Source organism: Pipistrellus kuhlii, unplaced genomic scaffold (genome assembly GCF_014108245.1).
Source record: "Pipistrellus kuhlii isolate mPipKuh1 unplaced genomic scaffold, mPipKuh1.p scaffold_m20_p_23, whole genome shotgun sequence".
Taxonomy (NCBI): domain Eukaryota; kingdom Metazoa; phylum Chordata; class Mammalia; order Chiroptera; family Vespertilionidae; genus Pipistrellus; species Pipistrellus kuhlii.
Window position 1 is genome coordinate 8218512 of NW_023425522.1, and position 22192 is coordinate 8240703.

The window sequence follows — 22192 nt, forward strand, 5'->3', positions numbered from 1 at the left end:
AAACAGACCCAACAACATAAGGCAAAAGTGGGCAAATTAATAAAATTAGCAGAGGGTTTTTTTTTTTCTTTCACATTTTGGTCCTTATCTGTCCAAGACACATTTGGAAATAATGTGGGGTCTTCTGGAAGTGACGAGGTAGAGAGCAGCAGACCCCGGGGACAAACAGGAGGCCAGAGGCGCCTCCCGGCGGCTCAGCAGCCTCCTTCCCGGGCCCAGTTGCGGGCGTTGACGAAGAGCTGGAGCCAGGGGGAGGTGGTGAGCGTGTCGAAGGGAGGGGGCCGCCATGCCCACTGCCAGGGCCTCACGGCCCGCTCAGGGTGAGGCATGAGGGCCAGGTGGCGGCCATCCGGGGAGCAGACACCCGCCACGCCCCCCGGGGACCCGTTGGGGTTGAGGGGGTACTGTTCCGTGGGGTTCCCCGCATCGTCTGCCCAGCGCAGCGGAGCCAGGCCCTTGGCCTCGATCTGGGCTTGGAGCTCCGGGGAAGAAAACGCCATGTACCCTGGGAGGGAAGAAGGGGAGCGAGGGCAAAGCTGCTTCAGGCCCTCCCCCACCCGGCCCTCGGACAACCCTCCTGCTCCCCGCCGCCGCCGCACCTTCGCCGTGGGCGCTCCACACCGGCAGCACGGCCCCCTCCAGGCCTCGGAGCATCAGCGCTGGCCCGGGCCCCACGCGCACACTGGCCCAGCGAGACTCAAAACGCCCGGACACGTTGTGGCGAAGCAGGAGGCCGGGCTGGGCTGCGCAGGGGTCGGGCCCCGTCTCCTCTTCCTCCGCCGGGCTGCCTCCCACCCAGCCCAGCAGCGCCAGCAGCTGGCAGCCGTTGCACACGCCCAGGCTGAAGGTGTCCGGCCGCTTCCGGAAGCGCCTCAGCTCAGCCCCGGCCCGGGGGTGGAAGGTCACAGCAGCGGCCCACCCTAGGGGGGAACAGGACAGGCGGGTGAGGCTTGGAATGAAGGGAGATGGCTGCTTTTCCCTGTAACACGCACCGTCACCTGCCCTCAGGCCCGGCCCCTCTGCAGAGCTCAGGGCAAGTGTACGGGAAGAAATGGCTTTATCTGCTTAATTCATATTGCCAACTGCTGGCCCAGACGTGGCCCGTGAGAAGCTTTTTGCTGGACCAGCAGAGCATTTTCAAAAATTTTTAGTTGCTGCCAGAACCAATTTGGCTCAGTGGATAGAGCATCGGCCTGCAGACTGAGAGGTCCCGGGTTCGATTCCAGTCAAGGGCATGTACCCTGGTTGTGGGCACATCCCCAATGGGGGGTGTGCAAGAGGCAGCTGATCGATGTTTCTAACTCTCTGTCCCTCTCCCTTCCTCTCTGTAAAAAATCAATAAAATATATATTTTTAAAAAAATTTTTAGTTGCTTAACATTTAAAAAGAAGATTTCATATGAAAATCTGGATTTCTGACTTCTCTTACAACACAGAAGGATTGAGCCCTGCTGAGCCAGCTCTCCCACAGCACAGTCTCTGGAGGTAAGACAGGGCGCCTGCCCTCCAGCCGAGGTGGCACCGCGCCGCCCCCACCCCCCACGGCCACCTCCTCATGTAAGTGAGGCATCTGGCCCAGCATGAGTGCCCTCTCCCCGGCCTTGTGGAGGTGGGAGGCCCAGGCCCAGCCTGGGAAGAGGGGAGCCTCGGGAACGCGAGGGAAGGGAGCGGGCAGAGCCTGCCGCTGACCTTTGGCAGAGCCCAGCACGTCTGCGTAGCTGAAGCCGCCCACGAAGGCCACGCCGCGGAACGGGTCCAGCTTCACGGCCCCCGAGCAGAGGTCTTGCATGGTCACATCCCACACCTGGCAGGGCGGGGAGGGGAGGGGGTCAGAGGACACACAGCTGAGGCCCTTCCCCCGCGCTGCCAGGCTCACTGCTCACCTCGAACCCAGCCAAGTGGAAGGCATCGGCCATCTCCCGGTCTCCGTTACTGCCCTCCTCTCGCAAGATGGCGACTCGGGGGGTGGGACCCCCTGTGGGGGGACAGGAAGAGGTGCCTCTTCTAGAGCGCCACTTCCCACCCAACCCCCAGACACCTTTTCATCCCTAAGTTTTTATCTATTGATTTTAGATGGAGGAAGGCAGAGCGGGAGTGAGAGTGAGAGATTTGTTTTTTCACTTATTGATACATTCATTGGTATGTGCTCTGACCAGGTATCAAACCGGAAACCCTGGTGTGTCGGGACGATGCTCTGACTAACCGGGCTACCCGGCCAAGGCCCCAGCACCTTTTGCAGAGCAGGCCTGGCCTCCAGGAAGCCAAGGCTCTGCACCCACTTCCTCACCGGGCTCGCGGGGCACGGGCGCTTTGGGAAAGCCGGGGGGCAGGCAGTAGCGGGGCCCCGTGCGCTCCCTCAGGCCTTGCTCCTCCTCTGCCACACAGCTCGGCTCTGCCTGCAGCCGGTCCAGCCGGAAGCTCGTCTCTTCCCAGAGGGCTCGCAGCTGCCCAACGGGCTCCTCCAGAGCCACAGCCCCGTTCACGGACACCCGGACCTAGAGAGGGATGAACCTATCGGAGGCCAAGGGCAAGGCCTCCCAACCGGGGCCCCTCTGAGGCTGGAGGCGAGCCACCCCCCTCCACACCCGCTCTTCCTCACCATGGCCTGGGGCCCGAGGTGACCCGAGTGGCCCAGCTGCAGGCAGTGGAGGCCAGCGCCCTGGTAGCGCGTTAGCACCTGGGCCAGGTCCGCCTCCTGCACCTCCAGCACCAGGCCTGGCTCCTCGGCGAACAGCACAGGCAGCACTGGGAGAGCAACGGGGCGTCAGGGGGACTCGAGTACTGATATGACTCAGGTGGTCAGGGGCATGACTGAGGGCTGAGGGAGTGGAGGCAGGGACTGGGATACAGTCAGAACAGTGGGTGCCACCTGGCTCAGTGGTCAGAGAAGACTGCAAGGGACTCAGGGGAAAAGGAGTTGGGGACACTATATTCTTTAGCAGGACACGGGGTCTGCAGGGTGGCACAGGCAGCCCCCGCCCCAGTCTGGACACTGTGCTCCTCACCATCGACCTCAGCGGCAGGCACGTCCACCTCTATCCCACAATTCCCAGCAAAGGCCATCTCTAGCAGGCAGGTGATGAGACCCCCATCACTGACATCATGGCCTGAGCAGAGGAGGCGGTCTGGAGGAGGAAGAGGAAAAAAGCTCAGCAACCTCAGAGGCCAAAGCACGGCCCTGCTCCTGGGTGGGGCGTATGTGTGAGAATGTGGGCACACACACGGAGCCAGAGAGGAGAGCGACTGCTTTCTCTTGCCCACCTTCACATGCTCAGCTGGGGGAAGGCTGCCACTGCGGGCCATACCCACCACCTGCACCAGGGCCTCACTCACCGCGCAGCAGCCCCTGGGTGATGCTAAAGGCGCGCACCAAGTTCTCAGGAAGGTCCAGGTTGGGGGGTTGCTCACCGAGCTGGGAGAAGCACTGGGCCAGGGCTGTGCCCCCCAGCCGGTGCTGCCCAGGACTCAGGGGCACGTGCAGCAGACAGCCTGGAGAGACAGGGAAGGGGTGAGGGGAGATGGATGGTTCAGGGGAACCCCTCCCTGTGGTGCTCATGAGCACCCCAGTTCCAACAGGCGCTGGGACACGCAGACCCAGTCCCAGAAAGCACCGCGGCCCCTGGGCGGAGATGGGGCAGGATGGGGCAAGGGTTGGTTAGCATTCACCACAGAGACCCAAAGAACCGGTTCTGAACACACAATGAGGTGAGGAGGGGACGAACCCATACCTCTCCCTCCAGGACACTTGAGGTCTGGGGTCACAGTGGCTGTGATGTCTGGACAGACAGCATAGGCTGAGATGACCAGGGACCCTATGGAGCAAGGAGTAACAGAGTAAGGTGCCAGCCCGGATCCACAAGGTCCCCTTCCTCTCCCAATGGCCCCCAGACCTCACCTGGAGCCAACACAGTCTCAGAGCCAACCCGGGCTGCCATGCTGAGAGAGTCCTTGCCACCGTCCACTGCCACCCCCAGGGCCGCCATCACTGCCACCATGGCCTCGCAGGCATCGGCCAGAGCCGCCCCCTCCCCTGGGAGCTTGGCTGCCCACATCCAGTTCGCACTGCACTTCACATCCTGGGAAGTGGCAGAGACGTGGGATTAGAGGAGAAGAGAGATGGGGAGTCTGGGCTGGAAGGCCACAGCATGAAGGGCAGCGGGGTAACTGACTGGTGGATGTGGATGTGGATGTGGATGTGTCCCAAAGGCCAGGGCTCTGGGCAGAAGCTGAGGGGGACTCACCCGGAGGTCAGTGACTAGAGCAAACACCAGGTTGGTGAGGGCCTCGGCCACAGCCAGCCGGGCAGCAGCCTTGGGGTCCAGCAGGCTCTTGACCGGCTGCTCTCCCAGGGCTGTGGCAGCCCCTACGAGCTCCTGGTGACTCAGTGCCACAACTGCCACGTCTGCTAGAGGAGTCTGCAGGGGCCCGACACACTGCTGCTGGGCCACCAGGCCGCCCACGGAGCGGTCCACCTGTGGAGCCGGGGGGGGCTGGCAAGAGCACGAGGGGCAGGGACACAGGGGCGGGGGAGGCCTGGCTTGCCTGGACCATGCAGAGCAGAGGCCATGAGGGTGGCTGCCCTGCCCCTTCTCCCTCGGGTCTGGTGAACCCCACAGCAACCCCCAAGGATGGGAGGCCAGGGGTGGGCGGGCTGGGGGAAGAGGGCAGGAGTGCAGTGCGGACCTTGTTGGTGAGGTAGCGCTTGCTGGCCACAGCAGGCAACCTCAGGACCCGCTCCAGGGCCTGGCGCACGCTCAGTTCCGGAGGCAGGACCAGAGGCTGCAGCAGAGGGAGAGTCCTCTGGAGGAAGAAATCCTGCAACACAGATGGCGATCGGGTGTGAGCGCCTGGGGGAAGGCTGGCACACGGGCGACAAAGCTCAGGGAGGGCGAAAGGGCCAGGAGAGGGGAAACAGCCTCCTCCCCAACCCCACGTGCCTTCCGAGGCATCTTGCCCAGCACCCAGTCCAGCTCCAGGTCCACAGGGGTTGTCGCCGGGGTTGCGCTAGGCATCGCGCGGGCATCTCCCTGGCCATTCCTTCCCACAGGACACCGCCGATCATCCACCAGCACTATCTGTAGACCATGGTGCCAGAGGGAATGAGACGAGGACCACCGCGGGGAGAGCCTCCGAAAGCAGGGCAGAAAGCTCTTCCGCCCTGTTTGGTTTCCCCTCGGGAGTTCCTAGCCCTTTCTGCCTCCCACATCCTGCTCCCCGTAACATGTTTGCCACCAGCTGTACCTACGCAGCTCAAGCCCGCCCACAGTGTCTGCTACGGGGGCCAACTCACTCTCCTGTCTCCAGTGATGGTGCCCACAAAGCAAGCTGGGCAGCGTTCCCGGGCACTGACACGATGCAGGAAGTCCCGGTCTGAGGGCCTCAGCAGAAGCGCATTAGACTCCTGGTACTCAGCCCCCCAGATTTCCAGGGCGTTCAGGGTTGGGTCCCCGAGCTGCACACCACGGAGGAGGAGGAAAGAGAAGGGTCAGTGGGTACTCCTAAGTCCCATGTGGGCGGGCTGGGCTGGAGAAGCTTTGATGGCCAGACTTCCGGGATGAGACTCGCCTGGAAGCGGCTGGTGTAAATAATGGCTCCAGCCGGGTCGCTCAGCTCCTTTAGGACGTTGCCTGGTGAGAGGGTTGCAGGAAGAGGCGGTGATCTGGGTCTGTCAGCACCAGGCACACAAAGGGCAGGCCCTGCCTCCAAGTTCTGTGTGACCTGTGTGAGTCACTGCTACCCCCGCACCAGCCCCTTCCCATGGCAGCAGGCCTCCGTCCCCCACCTCAGCCCGTCCACACAGTGCAGGGGGCGGGGACCGGAGCTGGCTGGTTCACTGCAGATTCTTGATGCCTCTTCCTAAACCAAACCTGGCGGGAGACCAGGTAGGCCAACCCCTTCTCTCACCGTTGCCACCAGCACCCTGGTCATGGAGGCTGCAGATGGGGTTCCCCCTGGGGGCCTCCACACAAGCCCGGATCACACGGTTCATCTTCTGCTCCATCTCGGGGTCTCCCCGCTGCACAGCCCCGAAGTCCAGGTCACTGGCGTTGTCTCCTTGCACCTGCGGGAACGTCCGGCACAGCTCAGGGGGCTCAGGAGCTCCCGCCGTCCGCACACGGGCCTGGGATACCATGGAGCCCGCATCTGCAGCTACTCCTGCTCACCTGTACAGACGAGGCAGCTCCGCCCCCCACTCCGATCCTGTACACAGGACCCCCGACCTTTACAACGTCCATGCCTGCAAGGAGGGAGGGAAGACTCAGAACACCGAGGAAGTGATTAAAAGAAGTATGGCTGAAACCGGTTTGGCTCAGTGGACAGAGCATCGGTCTGCGGACTAAGGGGTCCTGGGTTCGATTCTGGTCAGGGGCATGTACATTGGTTGCAGGCACATCCCCAGTGGGGGGTGTGCAGGAGGCGGCTGGTCGATGTCTCTCTCTCATCGATGTTTCTAACTCTCTATCCCTCTCCCTTCCTCTCTGTAAAAAAAAAAAATCAATAAAATATATTTCAAAAAAAAAGAATTAATTTAAAATGTCAGAGACCTCAATGTAAGAGATAAAAGCTATAAAAATATTACAAGAAAACATACAATTAATCTTCATGACCTAGGCTTAGACAATGGTTTCTTGGTCATGACACTAAAACCACAAGTAGCAAAAGAAAAATTAAATTATATTTTACCAAAATTAAAAACATTTGTGCTTTAGCCGAAACTGGTTTGGCTCAGTGGATAGAGCGTCGGCCTGCGGACTGAAAGGTCCCAGGTTTGATTCCGGTCAAGGGCATGTACCTTGGTTGCGGGCATATCCCCAGTAGGGGGTGTGCAGGAGGCAGCTGATCGATGATTCTCTCTCATCGATGTTTCTAGCTCTCTATACCTCTCCCTTCCTCTCTGTAAAAAATCAATAAAAATATATTAAAAAAAAACATTTGTGCTTCAGAGGATACCATATAGAAAATAAAGAGACAACCCAGAAAATGGGAGCAAGTATTTGCAAACCATGTATCTGATAAGGGTCTAGTATCTGATAAGGGTCTAGTATCCAGAATATATAATGAATTCTTATAACTTATAAAAAAAGAAAAATAACCCAATTTAAAAATGAACAAATAGACATTTCTCCAAAGGAGATATACAAATGGTCAACAAACATAAAATGTAAATCAAAAGCACAATAAGATACCACTTTATGCACACTATGATGACTATAATCAAATAGAAAGCTAATAACAAGTGTTGGTGAGGATTTGGAGAAATTGGGACCCTCATAAGGGGAATGTAAAATGCTGCACTGCTTTAGCCATTTTTTATTTTTAAAATTTGTTTCAGCCGAAACCGGTTTGGCTCAGTGGATAGAGCGTCGGCCTGCGGACTGAAAGGTCCTGGGTTTGATTCGGGTCAAGGGCATGTACCTTGGTTGCAGGCACATCCCCAGTAGGGGGTGTGCAAGAGGCAGCTAACCAATGATTCTCTCTCATCAATGTTTCTAACTCTCTGTTCCTCTCTCTTCCTCTGTGTAAAAAATCAATAAAATATATATTTTTAAAAATTTATTTCAGAGAAGAAGGGAGAGGGAGAGATAGAAACATCAGTGATGGGAGAGAATCATTGATCGATTGCTCCTTGCACGCCTCACACTGAGGATCAAGCCCACAAAGTGATCGGGAATCGAACCATGACCTCCTGGTTCAGCCTGAGACAGCGGCTGGGCACTCAGGCCATTTTTTAAAAAAGTTGAATATAGTTAACGTGTGACCCAGCAACGTCACTCCTGTAACAGGTACAGGGTTTCTTTCTGGGGTGATGAAAATGCTCTGGAATTAGTGGTGGTCAATGTACAACTTTGTGAATATACTAAAAATGAGTACATTTTAAGAGGGTAAGCTTTTTGGTACATAAATTACATCTCAATGAAATAGGTACTAAAAGAAAAAGAAGTGTATGGACATACGCTATTTATTCTTTTTAAAAAGGGCAAATATACATATGGCTCTGTTTACATATGCAGGAAGCACCTCTGGTAAGGTACAAAGTTACTAATTAATTCTGGTCATCTCCAGGGAGGGAGCCTGGGTGGCTGGAGGTCAGGGAAGGCGCGATTTCACTGCATATCCTCTTTTTGCCTTTGCAATTCTGAACCACGTGACTGGGTCACCTAGTCAATAAATGGGACCTGGCCTTTATCTTTGTGTGTGTGTGTTCTTTCTTTTTTTTTCTGGCCTTTATCTTAATTCTATTACAGCACTAGCACAGACCTAGCATGCTTGCTCGACTAAACTGAGCTAGCAGATAAAAGCCTGTGGCATATAATAGGCACTGAGTAAACCCTGGCTGCCCTGACCTCGCAGCGTGGGCCCCTGTCAAGAAGTAAACTGGGCAGGAGACAGGGGCAACACAGACCGAGACGGCCCATCGCCTAAAGCCCTGACCTGCCTTGACCACCTGGACTGTGAAGAGGCATGGCTGGGAAATTAAAAACTAACCACTGAGGTGTCCTCTAAATTCCCCTCTGGCCGAAACCGGTTTGGCTCAGTGGATAGAGCGCTGGCCTGCGGACTGAAAGGTCCCAGGTTCGATTCTGGTCAGGGGCATGTACATTGGTTGTGGGCACATCCCTGGTGGGAGGGGGGGATGCAGGAGGCAGCTGATCGGTGTTTCTCTCTCATTGATGTTTCTAACTCTCTATCCTTTTCCCTTCCTCTCTATAAAAAAAAACAATAAAATATATTTTTAAAAATAAATAAATAAAATAAATTCCCCTCTGCATCTGCCACAGGCTGGAGAGAAAGCTGGCTGGATCCGGAAAACATTGATGGGCTCTTACCTGACTCTGGGGGCTCCTTGCTCACGTGCTCGGCTTCCATGGAACCAATGCCCGCACTAAACATGATGGGCTTGATCCACTCCCGGCGCCGGCTGTCTGGGAGCTGAAGGCCAAAGGAGCGGGCGAAGCCTGGAGCATGGACATCCAGGGACAGAGACAGGATCACCACCCAGGCTCCTCAGCGCTCACTCAGTCACACAGCCCGTCCCACCGCCAGCACTTAGGTATCTATTATCCCCCATGGCCCCCGAGCCTCACCGGCCAGCACTGGTTCCCCAAACTTGTTGCCATAGTCAGAAGCCCCATTACTGGCCTCAATGGCAACCTCGAGGGGTCGGGCAAAGTTCCCAGGATACTGGAAGCTCGGATCCTCCCAGGGCAGACTGTAGCCTGGGGGGAAAGAGAAAGTTGGTGGGGGGGGGCTGTAAAAATGGAAAACGGAGGAGCCAGCCCTCTGGGAAGAATCTAAGCCGCCAAGGACTACCTGCACCCGTAGACTGTTCCATTGCAGGAAGCCCTGTTTTAGGAAGGTGCAGAGTTTTCCATAAAGCGCCGGTCTTATTTCTCCCCTCCCACACCAGCCTTCCTGGACTCTTGGGACCAGAGTTAAGCCTTTCTAAGTAACTGGATTTGGGAGCAGGTGATGGTCCTAAGTCTGACCCAGTACCACACTTTCTTGATGAGTAGACACTAGTTTACAAATGGTGTTTCTACAAAGCCAAATGGTGACCCGAGTCTCTCCTGGCACACAGTCCTCACAATGATGGTCGATGAAAGGCCAATAATTTTAGAGCCCTCCATCCCCAGATGACCCAGGATGGCCTTTGACTTAAGAGATATAAGTGTTCGGCATCTGCCAGGACAAGGAAATTGGAAGCAGAGATGTCAGAAAGGAGAGAGATGGGACCTGGGATGTGCAGATTTCCAAAGCAATAGCCAGCAGTGCCAGCCACCACGTGAGCCCCACGTCCTGTGCACTGGACATCTCGGATCCGGCCCCCTGTGCCCGTGGTTGCGCCGCTGAAGGGGGCTACTCCTATGGAGAGAGAGCGCAGAGGTCTGCGTGCTGAAGAGACAAACCCAAGGTCTGACCCCCCCATTGAAAATAAGAACCACCATCCTGTCCTATTGCTTTCCCCAGGCCCAGCCCAGGACCTGGGAGCTGAGCACTGCCCCGCATTCTCTGCTCCCCCCCCCGCCCAGGGCCCAGCTCACCTGTGGGGAAGTTGTGGGTCTCTGCTGTGAAGACAACGTGCCTCAGCCCCTGCTGCTGCCGGAAGCAGCTCGGCTGCGTGGGGTCCTCGGGCCGCAGGAATCGCACTTCCTTCCCCTGGATCGCACTGTGGACACATCCGCTCCGGACTTTGCTTCCTTCTTGGGATCTGCCTTTACCCCACCAAGGCTACCCCGGCCTTGGGCACTACCCACCTGCTGTTATCACAGAACTTGAGGACGTTGTTGGGATTGGAGAAAGCCTGGGTGCTCATGATGGACTCGAAGAGCGACTGTGCCAGCTCCTGCCCATCCACATGGAGTCGGCCCTTGAAGAACCAGTGTCGGCTGTGCTCACTATGGGGGGTGACATGGCGAGGGGAAGGCAGGTGAGACCTGAGGTCATTTCTCAGGCCCTACCATGCTTCTCACCAGCATTAACAGCAGAGTTACAGCCGACTCAGACTTAGACAATATAAAAATACAGTCCCATAATCTTCAAACATTGGCACTGTGGACTGTCCAGATCCAAAGTGAAGAGAAAAACCAAAATCTGAATGTAAACTACTGGGCTGATGGAGAGCCCAGACTTCACTCAGGGAGGCCCCGTAGACCAAGAGAGCGCCATGAAAGCGAGTCCCTGTGGTCTTCCCTTCACCCTCCACAGGCTCAGACATCAGGCCACCCCCATCCTCCCTACCTATTGGACTGAGCCAAGTCAAAGGCCTCCACGGTGCTGGGGTTCCGCTGCAGCTCCTGGAAGCGCTTGGTGTAGAAATCCAGGTCCCAGGAGTCGAGGGCCAGACCTAGGAGACGAGCCCAGTCAGAGTTGACTGTTGGTCCCGAGCTGCCATGTCCCAGGTCTCAGCATCCCTACCAGCCTAACCTGGGCCTTCTTCCCTGCTTACCCAGCTCCCGGTTGGCTTTCTCCAAGGCAGGCCGGCCCTCAGCCAGTATGTTGATTGGGCCATCGAGGGGCGTTGGGATGCACCCAACGGAGAAGCTCCGGATGGGACTGGGGAAGTGCTGCTCCGTCATCCGGTCATACAGGGTTGCCAGAGCAATGGCCTCCAGCTCAGCTGAAGGGGGGTGGGCAAACTAGAGGGTGGAGACACACAGAGTGCAAGGGGCAGAGAGCTGAAGAAGAGATAAAACGGTCCACTTTCCGTCTTCCAAACCAGGCAGGGCCAGCCCACTGCTAGCCTACAAGGCACCTCTGTTCATATCAGAAAAGGACTCCCCTTCCCAGCATGATGTAAGGAGGCACAGGTTAGTGAGGGGAGCAGAGGCTGGAACGTCTGTCCCAGCCACTCTTCAACCAGGTGCCCTCGGGCAGCGAATAACCTGCAAACAGGGCAGGCCTAAAGCTCCTCCCCGTCTCTGCCACTATTCCCCTAGGGTTTAGAACCCAGTCTCTTATCCCTGATCTCTCTCCTCCTCCTGATCCCCCAAACTGGTGGCCTTCCACCTCACCGAGAGCAGGTAGCGCCGGGTAATCTCCACACGGTCCCCAGCCCCCAGCCCAGCGGCCCGGCACACGGACACGATGTTGGTGGACGTCGGCGTGGAGAAGTTCAGCCTGAGGAGGGGGCCACGGTCAGGAGCCGAGAGCCCCAGCGGAGAAGACAGGCCCTCCCGCTGCTGTCCAGCAAGTCTCCCACCTCTACTACCCCCACCAGCGGCCTCCAGCTTCAGACCAGGGCACTGATAAAACTGTTTTCCCAAGGTCACTCAAAGAAAACCATAACTGTCCTTTCTGCATCAAAATGCTTTGATTTCCATTACTCAGAACTCAATCCGTTTTATTTCCAGAGCATGCGGGGGAGCTGGCTCAGTCTTCGAGGACATCTTCCCATATAGAAGGCATACTACTAAGCACGGTTTTCGAGGAAGGGAATAGGATGGAGCAAAGGAAAAACAAATCTCCTGAGGATCACAAGAGGAAGCAAAGGAATGGAAGTGGGAGAGGTGGGCAGGATGTTTCAAAGAAATCATGTGCCTGAACATGGAAGGCGTTGCCCCAGGGGAGACACATGCCTGGGCCCAACCTCCAGCAGCAGGTCACTCGAGCCAGGACGGAGCCAGGACTCCTGAGAGACATCATCTAGTAACAGGGGGCAGCCAAACAGCCATATCAGCTTCTTCATCTCCTCAGCACTTGGGGGGGACTCGGCTGCAGAGAGACAGGGTAAGGATCTTTGAGTCCCTGCCTGGGCACCGGGGTACCCGCCTCAAGAATCCAATACTTGGTCCCACCTGTCCAGTTCACATTGTAGCACAGCTCAGTCTTCACGCTCTGCAGCTCTGGCAATTTCCCTTGCAGCTTCCTTCGAGTGTGGCCGGCCGCTGCATCTTCATGGCCAGAGGGACGGACGTAGAAGTGAAGGACTGAGGACATCTCTGCAGATGTCCCTTGCTGGAGAGACGAGTTAGGTTCCTAAAAAAAAAAAAAAACAACAACAACAAACATTAACTGTAGCTTAACTGCTGAACCTATTTCCAGGTTTAAGGACAGCTGAGGCTTTGGAGGCATTAAGGATTGATGGGAGCCAATACCGGTTTGGATAGAGCGTCAGTCTGCGGACTGAAAGGTCCCAGGTTCGATTCCGGTCAAGGGCATGTACATTGGTTGCGGGCACATCTCCAGTAGGGGGTATGCAAGAGGCAGCTGATTGATGATTCTCTCTCATCGATGTTTCTAACTTTCTATCCCTCTCCCTTCCTCTAAGTAAAAAATCAATAAAATATATTAAAAAAAAAAAAAGGATTGATGGGAAAAATGAAAGGGGAATTCAAAGAATCAAGGTAACCTGAAAATGTAACCTTGGGGGTTCTAATTCTGCAAAATGCGGGCTTTGGTGATCTGGGACCTGGGTGTAGATACATCCTTGACACTTGGTCCCTGTGCACCTGTCCTTTGCTGGGTCCCAGGTAAGTTCTTAGAAACTCTCCTACTCACCCACAATGTATCAACACTGGCTTCTCTTCTATTCCCCTAACTCTCCGAGTTCAGTTCTGGCAGGCATTTTTCTCACCCTGATAATGTATTTGCATGGCCAGCTCCTTACTATTTAGATTTCAGGAGAAATTCACTTTCTTGGAATGGATGTCTTTGACAAACCGTGCTAAAATAGTCACTATCAGAGGCCCTATTTTAATTTCCTATATAGGACTTATGAGGTCAACCCCTATTTTGTAAAACTGTTTGAAATTCTCTATTTTTTAAGGCAGTCTCTTATTCTAAAAATAATAATAATAATAATAATAATAATAATAATAACTTTGCTTTCTAGCCTGCTTAAATAATAAGACAAACTTAGCTGTCTGACCTTGTAGGCCAGAGACTAGATACACCCATACTCTCACGCAGATGTAATTTTTAATTGGATAGAACTGTGTTGTTTTCAAGGCCACCATCGAGATAACCACTAAGCACACGTAGGGCTGTTTCTTTAATAAAAAGGAAAGTTCTGCTTGTAGCTTTGCTTAGAATTTGAATTCATTTTTCTCTGAGCCCACTGGTGAATAGTGTGATTCCAAACTCTCTGAGCATTGCTTGATTTATTCCGGTTTTCTGTAACACTATGGCTGGCATTTTTTTAGCTCTACCTTCCCCATTAGAACAAAATCTCCATGTGGGCATGGACTGTAGCTGTTCTTTCTTCATTTGTAAACACACTGGATTACCAAGGCTTAGACAATACGAGGGCTTAAAAAGAAAATGAAGAATCATCCTGGCCAGCTTCTCAGTGGTTAGAGCATTAGCTCATGGACCCAAGGCTCTGAGGTATGCTTCCCAATCACGGGCACATGCCTCAGTTCAATACCTGGCCCTGATCAGGGCCCACATTGAGGCAACCAATGTGTCTCTCACATGTTTCTCTCTCCCCCTCCCTTCCACTCTCTATAAAATATACATATATATTATATCTATCTATCTATCTATCTCGGGTCTAGTAATAATTAATGTCGTTTTTAACATTCGTTTAAAATCTTGCTTGGCGTTGACTTGCATTGACATAACCTTCAAACACGTGGTATCTACAGAACGTGTGAAGTGCAATTAACAAGTTTTGCTTGAAAAAGTTTGTGTTTGGTTTGGTTTTTGTTGCAAAACTAGGGCTAAGAAGATGGCGGATGAAGAGCATATTCGGCACTGCATGCTTTACGAGTTCCAATTAGGAAGAAAAGCAAGTGAGGCTGCAAAAAACATCTGTAGTGCTCTTGGTCAAGATGCAGTTAGCGCCAGAAAATGCCAGCGTTGGTTTGAGAAATTTTGCGAGGGAAATTTTTCGTTAGATGACAAGAGTGGTCGAGGCCGTGTGTCCAATTTTGATCAAGAAGCTCTTCAAGCTCTTTTGGTGCAAAATCCTCAAATTACCCAACAAGAGCTTGCGACAACTTTAAATTGTTCACAAAAAACAATTTCCAATCAATTGCGTGCACTTGGCAAAGTCCAAAAGTTTGGAAAATGGGTTCCTCATGAGTTGACCGACAACAACTGTAATCAAAGAGTCACAATTTGCAGTTCGCTCCTCTCTCGTCAAAACCGTTTGCCGTTTTTAGAGCAAATTGTTACCGGAGATGAAGAATGGGTGCTGTATGTTAATTTGAAAAGGCGGCCTCAATGGTTGGACAAAAATGAGGCTCCGCAGCCCACGCCAAAACCTGACTTGCATGCGAAAAAAGTGATGTTGTGTGTTTGGTGGAATTTTAAAGGAATTCTTCATTATGAACTTTTACCATCTAACCAAACCATTACAAGTGCAGTGTATAGTGCCCAATTGGAAAGGTTAGCCCAAGCTTTAAGAGAAAAAGAACCCGCGCTGATTAATCGGAAGGGCGTAATTCTTCACCACGATAACGCACGACAGCATACTGCAAGAATCACTGCTGAAAAACTGCGCCAGTTGGAATGGGAAGTTCTCCCTCAACCTGCATATTCTCCTGATATTGCCCCTTCCGATTACCATTTGTTTCGTTCTTTGCAAAACTTTCTTCTTGGAAAAAAATTTAATAATGAAGAATGCCTCAAAAATGCATTGACCGAATTTTTTGCATCAAAATCACAAGAATTTTACAACAGAGGGATTAAAATGCTTCCTGAGTGTTGGGCACAAGTAGTAGAAAACAACGGCAACTATATTGTTGATTAAATTTTGTTGTATTGTTTAAATAAATTCGATTTTAAAAAGTATTAGAAAACGACATTAATTATTACTAGACCTAATAAATAAAATCAATGGGATTCGGTGAGGATTTAAAAAAAAAAAAAAAGGGAAAAAATAGAAAACTTGTAGCCGAGGCCCGTGTGGTTAACTGGGTTAACTGGTTAGAGCGGGCTGCACTTAAGGACTTGGATTCCATTCCCAGTCAAGGACAAGTAGCTGATTTCAAGCATGATTCTGCCCTGAGGGCACATGGGAAGGCGATTTATATCTCTCCCCTCCTCTCCCCCTCTCTCTAAAGATAAAGTGAGGACAAATTAAAAAAATTTTTAAATAAAACTTGTCGACGGACTGAACACGATTTCCACCACTCACTACTATCCCCCTCCACCCCCTTCTTTCAGGCCTCATTTCGGTAAAGGGTGCTGCCTCTGCCAAATCAGTACTGATTCCCCCTTCCACCCCGTGCTGATCAATCACCCTTTCTGATGTCGGACCCCTCACCAGGACCATACCCTAACTCCCTAACAGGAATTTTATGACACCCCTTGATTGTCGTCCTAGTGAAACAGAAGCCGAGGACGGAGCTGCCTACATCAGGGATGTACCCCCAACAACTAGCATACTGCCTGACACAAAGTAGGGGGTCGGCAGGTCTTTTTTTTTTAAAATATATTTTATTGATTTCTTACAGAGAGGAAGAGGGATAGAGCCAGAAACACGGATCAGCTGCCTCCTGCACACCCCCCACCGGGGACGCGCCCGCAACCAAGGTACTTGCCCTTAACCGGAATCAAACCCGGACCTTTCAGTCCGCAGGCCGACGCTCTATCCAGAGCCAAACCGGTTTCGGCAGGTGTGTTTCTTAAGGTGACCGGATCCTCTCGCTTTCGGCGGGACAGTCCCGACTGCTAACAATTTGTCCCGCGGCGCTTTAAAAAAAGTCCCGATTTTGGGGGGGGGGGGGGGAAATCGGGATTTTTTTTTTTTTTTAAACGCCGCAGGAAAAATTGCTGACAATCGGGACTGTTCCGCCAAAAGCGGGACGATCCGGTCCCATTACTGTTTCTGTTGTAGGGAGAGGGCATGAATTCACGTGGAGTCCCTTTAGCTCGGCGTCCAACAGACGCCTGTATCTGTTGTCTGCCCAGACGCAGCTCGGCTCGGTGGGGACAATCAGGCCTGGGAGGGTCGTGATGGGGTGCAGCAAGCAGGGGTACCCCCACGGCGCGCGCGAGCCATACGCACGTGGAAGCGGTTCTCCTGTCCACAGAGCTCCTCGAGTGCTGGCGCGCGGAGACGTCATCGGCGTGCGCGGGCGGGGGCGGGGGCGGGACCTCGGGACGCCCCGCCCCCGACTCCGCCCCCTGCGAAGCCAACGCCCTGCGCTCCTAGGGAAAGGCCTCTCTCCCAGGTGGGTTTCCCCACCAACCTGTCCAGTTGCCTTGGTAAACAACCAGTCAGCCCCACACCCCGCCTCTCTGGTTCCTGTGCAAACTGTGACGGGGACAGATACTTTGCAGGAAACGGAATGAGAAGCATCATCCATGGCAGGACTGTTTCCCTACCCTTACTCCCTTGGTTTTCTGGCTCTTTTTTTTTTTTCTTTTTTTTTTTCCCTGAACCAATGAAATTATTTGATTCCTAGCAGAGTGGGAGACATATGTTTTCATGTTAAAATTTTTATTTATTTATGCATTTTTAAATTTTTAACTTATTTGTTTTTTTAATATATTTTATTGATTTTTTACAGAGAGGAAGGTAGAGGGATAGAGAGTTAGAAACATCGATCAGCTGCCTCCTGCACACCCCCCACTGGGGATGTGCCCACAACCAAGGCACATGCCCTTGACCGGAATCGAATCCGGGACCCCTCAGTCTGCAGGCCAATGCTCTATCCACTGAGCCAAACCGGTTTTGACTATTTATGCATTTTTTTTTTAGATGAACGCTACTTTATTGAATGATTGAGCCATGGAATTGCCAAGGTCAGTATACTAGTATGCAGGTAAGAGGTGGAGGGTTATGTCTTGGTCTCTTCCTCCTTGGACAGAGTATTGGTGATTTCCTCCTTCTTGCCTGGAGCCGCTCTTCACCGCGCTTGTGAGCTTACTTGGTCTTAGACCTGCGGGCCTCAGCCTGGTCAGCCAGAAGCTACTTGCAGGTCTTGTCTGCCTTCAGCTTGTGGATATGTCCCCTGAGAATCTGCTCATTACTCTTCACTTTCAGGTACTGGCTGTGGTACATATGGCCGTCAATCTTAGATTCGCGGTTTTCTGAGTAGCCCGCGAAGAATTCTCATCTCCTTCATCCAGGTTAGTTTCTCAGGCATTCGAGCATTGGCTGTACCCTTTCACGTATCTATGCCCATATGCCTGCCCTTCCTGTGGGCCAAGGTGTTTTTTCTGGCATCAAGCCTGGGAATGGACAGTCATAGGTTCCTGGATGCTCAGCTCATCTTTGGCCAGGTTCCAAATGTGCTGAAGGAGTTGGCACTGGTGATTTCATTGGTATCCAGATTTGCCACAGGAGGACCCTGGAGGAGAGCCACTTCTGAAGCCTGAGCATGCCCATGGTGTCGCTGCAGGGGGAAAGGAAAGAAGGCATGTATTTTTGATTGCCATATTCTTGCTCTTTATAATAACAATAATAATAGAACAAACTTACTGAGCAATTTACAAGGTCACACACACACACCCTATTTTACTGACATAGAAGCTAAGGCTCACTGCAATGTCTGGCTCCTCATACACAGCACTTTCTTCTACCTATGTACATTTTTAAACACTTGTAATACATAAATGTATGGTTGTACAAGCAGGATGGCACACTGGAAAGAGTTTAATCAATCAGAATTTAATAGTCTATTTGCAGAGATAAGGTCTGGATTAGGAAAATCAGAAAAGTACAGAGGGACACTCTGAGCAGAAAGTGGTTACCCCCTGGAGGCTTGAAGGCACAGAGGGAGAATGGTGTCATCAGCTGAAAGAGATGTGGAGCCATGAAAGAAGGGCGTCCACAGGACAAATGAAGCCTTTGCCACAGGTACACGGTTGAGGAATAAAAGGAATAAACACACTGGGTTCTCTCCCCTTCTGACCTTGTTTCTCTGTACAAACCCTTTTGTTTCCTACCAGCCAAAGCCAGCTGGAAGCCTGAGGGCAGGGAGGCTGGAGCGGTGCACCAGGTCAAGCAAACACCCAGCCCAATTCTCTTTCTAATGAGTCAAGCAACACAGAAATGTTCAGAGTAAAAAGTAAAAGTCTTTATCCTCTTCTCTCCCCCCTATTTCAGTCCTCTCTTCAGTTCAGGGCCAAGCCTAGAGTAAGGCGAGAGAGGCACTTGGGTGCAAAATTTAATAAATTGGCCGAAACCGGTTTGGCTCAATGGATAGAGCGTCAGCTTGGGGACTGACTGAAGGGTCCCGGGTTTGATTCCGGTCAAGGGCATGTACCTTGGTTGCAGGCATATCCCCAGTAGGGGGTGTGCAAGAGGCAGCTGATAGATGACTCTTTCTCATCGATGTTTCTGACTCTCTATCTCTCTCCCTTCCTCTCTGTACAAAATCAATAAAATATATATTTTTAAAAAATTTAATAAATTGTAGGTGCCTCCCCCTAATCCCAGCCCTGCTGCAGATGTGAGTTATTTCCTGTTTGGTGTGTGTGAGTCCAGGCTGTTGAAATAAGTACCCTCTGGCTCTCTTCTGACAAAGGCCACGTGTTCATCCTTGGCATCTGGTCACTCCTGGGTTTCTTTTGTTATGGGCGACCCGTGAATGACGACCACCAGTCAGCCAAATTGGAATTTAGGAAGCCTTTATTACGAACTCGAGTCCGGGCTCCCGTCTCAACTGACACAGCAGCAAGCAACGAGAGCCCCGACCCACTCTAAGCATGCTACTTTTATCCCCGTCTTAGGGGTGCCTGGCAGAGTATGATTGGCTAAAAGTTTTAACAAAGAAACGTCAGTTATAAGTTATAAAAAAATTCCACTAGTACAGTAACATTTAAAGTTTATACAACACCGGGGGTGGGGGTTTATTTTCAGCTTAAGCAGTCTCTGTTTGACCTGGTTTGGTCTGTTTGTCCTGCCTTGCAGCTACTGGACACAGGACATGCAAGGGTGAGCCTTGCAACAGAAGTATTTTATGACTAAAAGTTATGCTACATTCTTTGTTGTGGGTCTGGTTGCCAGGACTTTCCTGGCCTTGAGTCCTGCCTCGATAGGGTCTTGCTGGCCATCTGGAGCCCTGCCTCGACCAGGCCTTGCCGGCCACAACACTTTCACTCCAGGTACTTCCGGACTCCACCTCTTCCCTGCCTTCCAGCTCCTTCGGTGGGCCCTAGTTTGTTCAGCCCTTCGTCTGTCTGGTTCTGACTCCTCCACCCTCAAGAGAAAGTGAAGGAATTTCACAGGAAGATCAAGCGCCTGAGAAAGAAGTTTGCCCAAAAGATGCTTCGAAAGGCAAGAAGGAAGCTCATCTATGAGAAAGCGAAGCATTATCACAAGGAGCACAGGCAGATGTACAGGACGGAGATTCGGATGGCTAGGATGGCAAGAAAAGCCGGCAACTTCTACGTACCTGCCGAACCCAAATTGGCATTTGTCATCAGGATCAAAGGTATCAATGGTGTGAGCCCAAAGGTCCGAAAGGTGCTGCAGCTTCTCCGCCTTCGCCAGATCTTCAACGGCACCTTTGTCAAGCTCAACAAGACCTCCATCAACATGCTGAGGATTGTGGAGCCTTACATTGCTTGGAGGTACCCAAATCTGAAGTCAGTAAATGAACTGATCTACAAGCGAGGTTATGGCAAAATCAAGAAAAATTGGTAAATATAGCATCATCTGCGTGGGAGATCTGATCCCTGAGATCCACACTGTTGGAAAGCACTTCAAAGAAGTGAACAACTTCACAACTTCCTGTGGCCTCCAAGTTATCTTCTCCCCGGGGTGGGAAGAAGAGGACCACCCATTTCGTAGAAGGTGGAGATGCTGGCAACAGGGAAGATCAACAGGCTTATTAGAAGGATGAACTTACTAAGGTATCTACCATGGTTATTTTTGTAATCTGGTCAGTTAATAAACTGAGTTCTTCAAAATTGAAAAAAAAATACAAAACTGATAATTCTCAAGAATGTTCTTTTTATTGTAAAAACTTTTTTTTTTTAACTGTAAAAACTTTTACCTTTTTTTCTTCTTTGGAACACTTCTAAGTTTTTGCCTAGTTGTGTTTACAGTTTGCTAACACTGAGGTCTTGAATAAATCTTTATTGTTTATTTCCAGACAAAGTCTCCTGACTTTTTGAGTACCTTTGACAGAGGTCTTGCATCAAAAGTGAAGTTGAATTAGGGGATCCCATAATTTGTAGAATTACAGTATTTATTTTCCTGTTACATGACTAGAGGATTCGTATTGTCTACGGTGTTTATACTTACTATCTCTTGATCAGTGTTTATTCTATCTTGTTCCAAAAATGTTTTTGAAGCAACTATAAGTGCGCAATGGCCTTAAATGCCCCTCTCTCACTTTACCTCTTTTTAAAAAATTGATTTCAGAGAGGAAAGAAGAGAGGGAGAAGAAACCAGTTTGGCTCAGTGGATAGAGCATCAGCCTGCGGACTGAAGGGTCCCAGGTTCTATTCCGATCAAGGGCATGTACCTTGGTTGCGGACACATCCCCAATAGGGGGTGTGCAAGAGGCAGCTGATTGATGTTTCTACCTCTCTATCTCTCTCCCTGCCTTTCTGTATAAAATATATTTTAAAAAAGAAGAAAGAAAGAAGAGGGGGAGAGAGATAGAAACATCAATGATGAGAGAGAATCATCTATCAGCTGCCCCCTGCATGCTTCCTATTGAGGAATGAGCCTGCAATTCAGGGATTTGCCCTGACCGGAAATCCAACCAGAACTCCTGGAGCATAAGTCCACGGTCAAACCACTGAGCCATGTGTTGGGAAAAAAACACTGGTAATTTCACCGACATTAAATATTACAAGTCTACAATTCTACATATTTAAATCCAAAACTCGCTGCTCCTAAACAATGTTCAGGAATGGTTCAGGAATGATTAGCATGTGAACATAGCACATCACGCACAGTGAATGGTTTTGCTGTTCACCTGAGATGACTTTCTGCAGCAGTTTTTATTTTATTGATTTTAGAGAGGAAGGGAGAGGGATAGAGAGATAGAAACATTGATGAGAGAGGAGCATTGATCAGCTGTCTTCTGCACACCCCCTACTGGGGATGAAGTCCACAACCCAGGCATGTGCCCTGACTGGGTATTGATCCAGTGAACTTTTGGTTCAGGGGTCGCTCGCTGAACTATTGATCCACACCAGCTGGGCTCTGTCTGCCGCAGTTTTAACCGCTGTGGCCTGTGGGTCCTTGTTTCCAAATGAGTTAAGCCAAGCCCCAAACGTGTGCATTTGTTTACTCTCAGTGAATCGTGAATGCACGCATTTACTAGATCTATTCAGTATACATTTAAAATTAGAGTAATACACATAGAAACTATTTCTGTGAAATTAAACTTTTCATGCAGATTTATTTTTTTTCAGACTTAATTTTAATGACACAAATGTGTCAACGTAAGTTAAAACAGGTAACTAGCTAATTTAGTTAACATACGCATTCAGAAAACCTACTTTATTAAATAACGGACTCTGGGCTTTAAAGTGACATTTTTCCGCCCTCTCCCCCCTCCCCCCGAATTAGTCCGTTATAACGAGGTTTTGCTGTACTCTGGTTGCATTATGAAGGAAGCACTTCTCTCTGCTCGGTAAGACCAGGGAAACCTAAAGATGCCTAGAGTGACCCACCAGGCCGCTGTGCTTCGAGCCCTTATCCCACCCGGGGAAGCCAGACCGGATGAAGCGGTGGGACGCCCGGCGCCTGGGGGCGGGGCAGAGGTGGGCGTGGCGCTCTCCGGTAGCGGAGAGGGGCGGAGCCAACGGTGGAGCGTAGAACGCGCCGCCGATGA

The 22192-nt window shown here is 51.5% G+C and overlaps 1 protein-coding gene and 2 pseudogenes across 2 annotated transcripts; 1 reads left to right on the plus strand and 2 right to left on the minus strand.

The window, feature by feature from the left end:
• Window positions 1-17: 17 nt before the first annotated feature.
• PFAS (phosphoribosylformylglycinamidine synthase) lies at window positions 18-16530 on the minus strand. 2 transcript variants are annotated; one of them, XM_036452115.2, is made up of 28 exons: window positions 16456-16530; window positions 12296-12476; window positions 12077-12212; window positions 11513-11618; window positions 10948-11137; window positions 10740-10845; window positions 10256-10396; window positions 10043-10167; window positions 9735-9863; window positions 9086-9217; window positions 8828-8956; window positions 6164-6237; window positions 5904-6060; window positions 5565-5626; window positions 5290-5451; window positions 4937-5074; window positions 4683-4814; window positions 4241-4471; window positions 3895-4075; window positions 3728-3811; window positions 3333-3488; window positions 3005-3124; window positions 2599-2744; window positions 2287-2494; window positions 1883-1974; window positions 1689-1803; window positions 600-920; window positions 18-505 (listed from the first exon to the last, which is right to left on the minus strand). In XM_036452115.2, the coding sequence occupies exons 2-28, from the start codon at window positions 12435-12437 to the stop codon at window positions 195-197; spliced, it is 4026 nt and encodes a 1341-aa protein (XP_036308008.1). In that variant the 5' UTR covers window positions 12438-12476; window positions 16456-16530; the 3' UTR covers window positions 18-194. The 2 variants fall into 2 exon arrangements, with proteins under 2 accessions (XP_036308008.1, XP_036308009.1); XM_036452116.2 differs by lacking the exons at window positions 4683-4814; window positions 4937-5074.
• Window positions 16531-17159: 629 nt separating this feature from the next.
• On the minus strand, window positions 17160-18609 carry LOC118726865 (annotated as a pseudogene).
• A 996-nt stretch (window positions 18610-19605) lies between these two features.
• LOC123652942 lies at window positions 19606-20314 on the plus strand (annotated as a pseudogene).
• Window positions 20315-22192: the final 1878 nt, after the last annotated feature.